Below are 9,354 nucleotides of genomic sequence, written 5' to 3' on the forward strand. Positions count from 1 at the left end.
CTTAGTGCTGATCTACTTCTGGGCCTCTAAATCCCAAGCCCACTCCTAGGCCGATCATGATTCTAATCTCCTTGTTCAGTCTACCGTTGCCCTCAGAAGCTTCGCCTGCTGTTTCGATGCAGGCATCCGAGCAGTTCTTGATGTCGGCGCTTGCTCTGTTCCTTTTCCTCTGTTTGCTTGCTCTGTAGCTTTATTGCTTCAGGTTTCGAATTATGAATTTTTGGTAATTATAGATAAAATGATGAATGTAGATGACTCTGTTAATTGTTCAATCTTGAGGATTGTAAGTATAATCAAAACATAATTCGTACAGATAAAACCACCTCCAATTAGTAATTGATTCAGATCAGTTCAGTAGCAAATGAATTGTTGAAGCTAATCTCATGGAATTAAGAATCGAGCGAAAACTCTTACCTGAAACCCGGAGTGATCTGCAAACTGGAATAATCTGTCCGGAGATTCCAATCCCGAGGAGAAGGAAATAAAGCTTGGGTTTGAAGTAAGTGGAGCTCTGCGAATTTGCAGGAAGGTTTGGAATTGATTTTAATGGTGATAATTTTGTTTGGGAATAAAGAAGGGGAGTGGCTGGCATCACATCGGTGACAGGCGGAAGACGAAAGGCGGATCAATGAGGGAGGAATGCAGATCAAGAGCAATATGACCAGCTTTGCTTTGTTCCTAATATGCTTTCTGTGAGTATTCTTTGAGTTCTTTTATTTATACTGAAATCAACTTGGATCGCCTTTTATCAATATATATGTACATATTTATCAAGTCTTAAGATTTCTTGTTCATTAATTCTGTAAGTATGAGTGTAACGAGTGCAGTAGCAGAACATGAGTACGAGGGTAGTAACAGAACACGAGCAGTAGCAGAACTGGATGAGCATGACTGCAGCGAAGGCAGTAGCAGAATTGGACGAGTGCAATAGCAGGATTAGGTGATGACCAGTGCAGTAGCAGAACATGAGTACAAGTGCAGTAGCAGAACTAAAAGACTATGAGCGTAGTAGCAGGATTAGGCAATGATAAGTGTAGTAGTAGAATTAGACGAGTATGAGTGCAGCGAGTGTAGTAGCAGGATTAGGTGATGACCAGTGCAGTAGCAGAACACGAGTACAAGTGCAGTAGCAGAATTGGACGAGTATGAGTGCAGTAGTAGGATTGGATGAGTGCAGTAGCAGAATTAGGTGATGACGAGTGCAGTAGCAATCAGCAGGATTTGAACAAAAAAGAGTTTGGATTAAAGAAAATAATTAAGATTTAGTTATCCCTGTATGAAGGTTAGAACTGTAAATGTTTTATTGACACATGACAATAAAGTCACATAAAGAGATTATTCTTAGAAAAAAAAAAAAAGTAACATAAAGGGATTAAAAGTTAAAAGAAGTAGTTAAGGGTAAAAAAGTAAATTAACTCATGACATGTGGCAAAGTGGAGGACAGATTGTCCTTATTTGTAAGATTTAATCCTTATAAAGGGATTAGAAGTCAAAATAAGTAGTTAAGGGTAAAAAAGTAAATTAACTCATGACATGTGGCAAGTGGAGAACAAATTGTCCTTATTTGTAAGATTTAGTCCTTATATGTTTAATTCAATCTTTAAAAAATGTATTTGTTAAGTCATCTTTTGTCAATAACTTATATGTAATTTGTTAATTACTTAATGCACACCTCCTATATTTTTTTGTCATCAAACATCCATCTATACCCCTCCTCATTAATAAATAAATAAAAATAAAAACAAAGAAAATTCTACAAAAATAAAATAAGAATTATATGCTTTATATATCAAATAATTAATTAATATTTTCTTATTAAATTTTCTCTTCGTAGTCCACATGAAGAATTAGCAAGCAACCAAATTGGTTGAAAAACCATCCAAAATATCTTTGATACATGAATACATCATCATCAATCACTTCTCGCGTTTGCAAAACAACAAGTCAACAACCATGACTCATTCTTTACCGATTTTAATATAGACAATGATTATATAGATCATGAAGATATATATTGACATATACTGGATCTTTTAAAAATCTTAGAGGCATCAAGTTTTTCAACTTGAAGAACATCAAAGGTAAGAAAGTTAAGTTATTCATTCTTCTTGCGATATATCCATATATATACCAACCTCATTCATGTAAAAAAGAAGAAAAGTTTATCCAAAAAAAAAAAAAATTAGTGATTACCATATTGATATGTCCTTGAATTAATTAGCAATTAATTCCACAATGAATCAAAAAATTATAGTAAAAGAATGTATTAAATAAAAATTTATGATACGTAGCCGATCTAATTTTTTTTTTTTTAGTTTTTCTCATTTATTTATTTAATAAAGAGGGGCATCGATTGAAAAAATGAGACAAAAAAATATAAGGGACGTGCATTGAGTAATTGAGGGGGTGTATTTAAAATTTTTCATTTAAGAAAGGAAAAAAATTACATAGGAAAACTTATGACATCTTTTATGTACCTAACTAGAGTTAGAATAGAAGAAGATTAATCCTGAAACGGTAAAAACTTTTGAATTCACACCAACCCTCCCTCCCCCTTGAGTTTTTTTATTTTTTATTTTTATCAAACCGTTGGTTAACTCCACCATTGAGCATGAAGTGTTTTAGGCTCCTAGTCCAGTTAATTGGTTGAGAAGTTCGGCTAATACCAATTGGCTAGCTAGCTTGTTAGGCTTCTATAACAAAATCGTCTTTGTTCAAGCCTTTAAATGAAGTAGAGTGCCATTTCAGCATATTCAACATATTTTGATAGTAAAATCTATTTTGATCAAGTGTAGTGATACACCCAATATCATTCATTTGGTAATAACATTAGTGTTTACTTTTTTTTTTGGTGTATAAAAGTTCAAGTAAGAGGAAGGCTTTCCTACACTGTCAAGGTCAGGTCAAACTTACGACCTTGACCTAACAGGACTTATGAAACTGGCCAGTGTCCCAGCCCAGCCCATAGGTATGGAATTATGCAGGACATTTTCTAGATTACCCACCAACAAAGGATAGTTGGCAGCGGGATTCGAACATTAGTGTTTACTTTGCAAGAGAACAATCTTGAGTTTGACTCGCGGACTGGTTGTTGTACATTCTTAGTACTAAAAGTTTATTAAATAAAGTGAGCGACAATGTACTAATGAGTAATAATAATTTTTTCTAAATTACTTAACCACTAATTTTAGTCATTCAGAGGCAAGTATAGGCAACTATTGTATTGTAATTTCATCATTTCAGTTTATATTAGCCCCTTAACATGTGCGAGTCAATTGGCTTTTATTTTTATTTGTTTAAAGGGTTAAATACTGTTTAGTCCCAGTACTTTGCCTCTCTTATCGTTTCAGTCCCTGACATTCTAATTTAATCTAAAAACTCCATGATCTCACAATTTCCCTCTAATAGGTCCATTCCGCGTCAAATTAGGAGTTGGCCTTAGGTGAAATATCCAATATACCCCTATGTTATTTCTTTTTTCTTTTTTTCATTTTTCCTTTTTAATTTCTTTTTTTTCCTATTTAATTTCTTTTTTTTCTTTTTCCTTTTTTCTTTTTTTTTTTAATTTCTTTTTTCCTTTTTTTATTTTTCTTTTTTCCTTTTTAATTCCTTTTTTTCCTTTTTTCTTTTTTCTTTTTCCTTTTTAATGATCTTCATATCCTACTGCATCAGTAGCGCCACATCAGCGAACCAATCCAGATTGACCCGAAACTCAAATTATTGTTCTCCACGCCGGCGGCCATTTTTCTTTTCCATCACTATTCTTCTTCTTCACTTCTGGTTTTGGTCAACTTGGCCATCAAAAACCACCATTTCAACCAGACCCAAAATCCAAATCACCATTTTGAGCAAAACCCAAAAACCTCAGAGTTTGAAAAATGGTAGTTTTCAGTGAAAAGTTTCCAAATTGAGACCTGATGCGGAGAGAGAAAGTGGGAATTAGGTGGGAGAGAGAGAAATAGGCAGTGAAAACAAGAGGGGAGTGGTTGAGCGGCGAATTTTCAAGCTGATTGGGATCTGCTTATGTTTGAGAGATGGCGTCGGCGATGATGGAGACGAGGGTAGATCTGCTAAGAGACAACGGAGGGAGATGGCTTCAGAGAAGGTGAAGAAGTGATCGATCAGCTCCTAGCCTCTTGCTTTTGCTCGATGTCCATCTATACACCGCCAAGCTAGGTCTTTGCTGGGTTTGGTTTCAATTTGGGGAGAGAAACAGATGGGTTGTGGAGTTTGATCGGAATGGGATTGGTGGGTTGAGGAAGGAGAAAGTAGGCAGAACGAAAAGAAAAAAAAAAGGAAAAAAGAAATTAAAAAGGAACAAGAAAAAAAGAAGAAAAAGCAAAAAAGAAATTAAAAAGGAAAAAGAAAAAAGAAAAAAAAGAAATTAAAAAGGAAAAAAAGAAATTAAAAAGGAAAAAGAAAAAAAAAGGAAAAAAAGAAATTAAAAAAGGAAAAAAAGAAATTAAAAAGAAATAACAGAGGGGTATATTGGACATTTCACCCAAGACCAACTCCTAATTTGACGCGGAAGGGACCTATTGGAGGGAAATTGTGAGGTCAGGGAGTTTTTAGATTAAATTAGAATGTCAGTGACTGAAACAATGAGAGAGGCAAAGTACATGGATTAAACAGTATTTAACCCATTTTTTTAATATCATTTTACCCCACACCCCTTTGTTACTTAGAGAGAGAGAGAGAGAGAAAATGGAAGAGAGAGAAACCATAGGAGACTTCGCCAGAGCCCGTCATCGGCTGCCGGTCACCGGTTGCCTGAATCAGGCCAACTTTTCGCCAGATTCCGGTCACGGGCCGCCGCCCATCAGACCTTTCAGAAAACCTCACCAGAAATGTTTATTACCCCAATAGACATCTATTGCCCACTGGGCAATAAAGGGGTCTATTGCCCTCCAATAGACGTCTATCAACAATGTATTGCCCCCCAATAGAACTTTGGTTTATTACCCCCCCCATAGGACTTTCAGTCGCCAGAATAAGAACTAATCTTCCTAGATTTAGACAAATAAAACTTTGATTAAAGAAAAAAAATGAGAATATTACGCTAGTTCAAAATGTCTATTGCCCCCCAATAGACCCTTAACACACTTCCTTTGGCCCAGTAAAACCTTTTTTTTTCTTGCATTTTTTCTTAAAATATGGGCCTTCTGCCCCATTTTACCAAAAAATGGGGAAAAAAGCTAGAAATTCACTAAATATTCCTCTGATACAACACCACATTAAATCAAACCCAAGCAAACCAATCCAAAACACCCGAAAATTCAAAAACAAATGCACACCATTATAAACAAGAACATTCTTATTCAAACCTATCAATGGCTGAACTATTGGGTTCACTCCCCTGAGATGCAATGTAGCTCCAAAAAAGTGCATATAAGGTGTTCGACCATTTGCCGCAGAGAAGCTGTTGCTGAACTCCTCCTCTACTCCAGACACAATTTCGGAACCTGATGAATGAAGAAGAAGAAGCTTCCTGCTGCCTAAGCTATCTGGGCCCCTCCGCCGTCGTCAATCATTTCCTGGTCGAACTGTTTCACATTTTCGCAGAGCTTCTCCACTCTTTGCCATAGGAATTCCTCGTTGAGAATCGCCGGCGGCTCTGCGTCGGCCATGGAGTCCTCTGTTTCAATTTCATCGTCGGCGAGGCCTCCAGAGGCCATCGACGACGTCGTCTGGTCGTCCTTGTCAGAGCGACGGCAGTTGGACTGGGCCGAGCTCACCTGCGAGCTGCAGCGGAATCTGGGCTAGATGTCAAACCGCGCCGGAGCTGGAGATCTGGAAGCGAATCGACCCCTGCCGGAGGGAGAGAGAGAGAGAGAGAGAGAGAGAGAGAGAGAGAGAGAGAGAGAGAGAGAGAGAGAGAGAGAGAGAGAGAGTGAGTTTGTTTCAGATCGGGAGGAGAGAGAGAGTTTCAAATCGGGAGGAGAAAGAGAGAGAGGGGTTGATGTTTATGACGTCATTGTAATTCTTTAATTAGTTTGAGGGCAAAATGGTCATTTTCTATTAATTTGGATAGGTGAAAACAAAAATCTCTTGATGAGGTAAGTGAGATAATTTTTCCTCATTTTGGGGCTTTTGGTCAAGCCCCTTAATTATATAAGATATTGTTCTAGCTGCCATGGAGTTTAACAGCTTAACAATAAATAACATGTAATTATTTCATCAATTTAGGAAGCATAAATTATTCTAACGGTTTTAGAAGCATGCATTATTCAAACTACTTTTCCTGTATTTATTAGCGCGCAGTACTACCTGCACTGAAATTATCCTTCAAGAGCTCGTTAGGACTTCGATGAGGACTTATTCTGTCAAGTCTTACCCTCTTCTCTTCCTCTTTGTACCGCTGAATTCATTTTCAAGAGCTTCCCAGGCTTTTTTCGTCAGCGGACGGCTCCTTGTGCTTTTCCTCTGGCTGTTAGCAACAGGCTGCTGCTCTTCTACACTAGCCCCAACTTCATAAACCTCCACCTCCTCCACCTCCTGCTGTCCTGTTTCAGGCACAATTGATGACTTGTTTGCATATGAATCATCCATACTTTTCTTTGTGTCCGCGGTGAAGGGTTCATCTCTTCCCACATGTGGGGGAACATACGAAACATTCAAGTCGATGAATATTCGAGCTTGAGCAGTTCCTGGAGATGGTTCTCTATGGAGGAAATTGTCAGTGACACTGCCTTCATTGTTAATAGTACTAGGGCCACCTTTTTCAACATAAATTGAGGATGATGAGTATTGTGGATGCACTTGAAATTCCGGCCCCTCCCTTTGACATGGCAAGTTTGATTGGCTTTGGAACTCATCAACATCAGATATATTTTCAGTTCTGCAGCTTGACTCTTCATGACTGCGAGCAGGATCGGTAATGTTATGGTTCATTCCAGTATCCACAGAAACACTGCCATCTTCTTCGGTGGCACTAAGAAGATTAGAGGGAGGAGTTAAACTGGCAGGTTGAACAGGTAAACTCTTCAGTTCTGTCACCTTGTTTTGTTCTGTTCCATGAAGAGTACTAGTATCCACTGTCGTAAACGTAATTCCATTTCTACTACTACTTCCTCTGCATGGATCGAGGAACCGGCGTACTTCCTTCTTTGGCAAGTTAGGATCAGCAGATTCTTCATTACCGAGCGCAAGGACACTTGGGTCCGATGCAACAGTCTTCAACATATTTTTGACCGAGACATGATAATGAGTACCTTTCACTAGTCTCCATGAAAACTTGTTGGTACAAGTTTTCGAACTTGTTGGTACAAGAAATATCAAAGACGTATTCAGACTGCGTCTCATGCGACGACTCTTTAGTTGCTGGGATTGCCATCCTCTTGTTAATAGACGGGGCCAAACAGCTTCCCAGAAAAAAGCTTTCCATCGAGCATTCATTCGAGCTTTCCTTAACCGCTTGAAGCTTGTTAGAAACTTAAGAATTTCTGCAGGTGTAACAGAGGACCAATCTTTGCCAGACGATATTGGCTCAAAAGCAGTGCTTGTAAGGTTTTCCTTCCCTTCTTTTCCAATACCAACTGCTTCAATAAGCAAGAGAAGACCAACAGAATCCTTCAACTTGAATATGTAGTCTTCAAAGGAAATCTTTTCCTTAATAAAATTTCTAGAAATCTGCACAACAGATCGAAATTTATTAAGATCGAGCAGGGTAGTCACTAAATCAACAGGAGTATGCATCTCTTCGAAACAAATTGCATGATGTGAGTGAAATGCCTGCTAAATAAAAACTATACAAAACAACCTAGGTAGATATCTTCGTTAATAATTCGTCTTCCTTCCCTTAGTAAGTTGATTATAGTACAAGTGCAGAACAATAACATCGGAAAACTAATTACCTCCATCAACACATCTTGGCATCGCTTCGACACACATGGCAACAACCGGGACAACAATTCCTTCAGCCTACAATATGTAAATAGTTTTTCCCCAAACATACAGCGTTTACCTCTCCACTTTCCCCACTCTGACCATCTTCTATATTCATCAGAAGCATAGAACTCTCCATAGTAGAGAGCTTGAATTTCCTTCATGTTTTTATTTCCAACAAATCTCGTCACCAGGCTAAGATTTTTCCCAAATATATATAGTCCAAGGAGAAATGTATACTTTTCAATAACACTGCAAGGTGGAAATATGTCTTCTGCTTCTTCAATACTTAATATAGTCCCTTCACGCAGGGGTGGAATCATTGCTTGATAGTCATTACCAATTCGAGGAGTGAAATCATCACCTTGCTCTGCAGAACTATCCTCCGCAGTCCCCATGAGATCACCTAAGAAGAGAAGAAACTAAACTTAGACATCAGGATGATGCCATTAACTTGAACTCTTATTTGCCTATCTGTTACATGAATTTACTAATGCAAAAAAAAAAAAAAATTGAAGAAAATCTAGCTATCATAGATCAGCATCCTTCACTCAAGAACTAAAGTAGTATAAAAAACATTCATTCATCAAATTGGAACTTCCATAACTATAAAGAAAATTTCCAATATAGTTAATCAAGAATTTAATTAAGATTAACTTTCAGTCAACCACGAGATCAGCATACATATGTAGACATATATGAATAGTTGTGAAACAAACTAGCAATAACATGTTGCCCTCTCATTGACAGCAAAATAATCATACCCTGAGGTGCCAAACGAGCCGCTAAGCACAAGCACGGCACGGGCCCGGCACGCTTAAAAACTGTCCGGCATGATCCGAGCACGTTAGAATAACGGGCCGGGCTGGGCCTAGGAATATTAGCCCATTGGCCCGAGCCCGTAATGGGCCTGGCACGGCCCGAGCACGACATATTTAGGCCTGCCCGTTTCAAACACAAAATTTCATTTTGTTTTTAAAAATATTAAAAAACCATAACGATGAGATTTGAATATTAGACCTCCTTATTTAAAATCTCATGACAATTCCACCAATGTTATTTCTTTTATGTTGTCAAAATAGTGAAAAAAAAACATTATATCCTTGTTTTGACATAAAGTATTTTTTCTAAATATTAAATATATGTTTATGAATAAAGACTAATCTCATAATAATACAACTGTAGAATGAAGGAAATAATAATATGATACTAAATCTTCATTATATAAATCTTCATTATATTAATAAAGATTAATCTCACAATAATATACTAAAAGCAATATATTTTGAGTTTTTTTTTCTTTCTTTCTTTCTTTCTTCTAGTGGAATATAAAAAATTATTAGAAAACTAATCTTAAAAAGCTAAGATTGAGAAAAACATTGTAGAACTTAATTTATTTGAATTTTCTAAATAGTTAAATAAAATTATTTTTTATTTATTCAAATTAATATTTTTAAATCGTGCTTTATA

The 9,354-nt window shown here is 37.0% G+C and overlaps 1 protein-coding gene across 1 annotated transcript; it reads right to left on the reverse strand.

Moving 5' to 3' along the window:
• Positions 1–6,330: 6,330 nt before the first annotated feature.
• LOC112171615 lies at positions 6,331–8,817 on the reverse strand. The gene is made up of 3 exons (XM_024308775.1): positions 8,649–8,817; positions 7,854–8,290; positions 6,331–7,629 (listed from the first exon to the last, which is right to left on the reverse strand). The coding sequence occupies exons 1-3, from the start codon at positions 8,815–8,817 to the stop codon at positions 6,331–6,333; spliced, it is 1,905 nt and encodes a 634-aa protein (XP_024164543.1).
• Between the last annotated feature and the right edge of the window lie 537 nt (positions 8,818–9,354).

This window comes from Rosa chinensis, chromosome 6 (genome assembly GCF_002994745.2).
Source record: "Rosa chinensis cultivar Old Blush chromosome 6, RchiOBHm-V2, whole genome shotgun sequence".
Lineage (NCBI taxonomy): Eukaryota > Viridiplantae > Streptophyta > Magnoliopsida > Rosales > Rosaceae > Rosa > Rosa chinensis.

Bases quoted from the DNA above. Each gene is read 5' to 3' on its own strand.
- LOC112171615 (XM_024308775.1), bottom strand. From the start codon at position 8,817: ATGTCGTGCTCGGGCCGTGCCAGGCCCATTACGGGCTCGGGCCAATGG. The intron at 8,291-8,648 runs GTATGATTATTT...TTCTCTTCTTAG, and splicing joins GGCTCGTTTGGCACCTCAGG to GTGATCTCATGGGGACTGCG. The intron at 7,630-7,853 runs GTAATTAGTTTT...TCTGTTGTGCAG, and splicing joins GCCAAGATGTGTTGATGGAG to ATTTCTAGAAATTTTATTAA.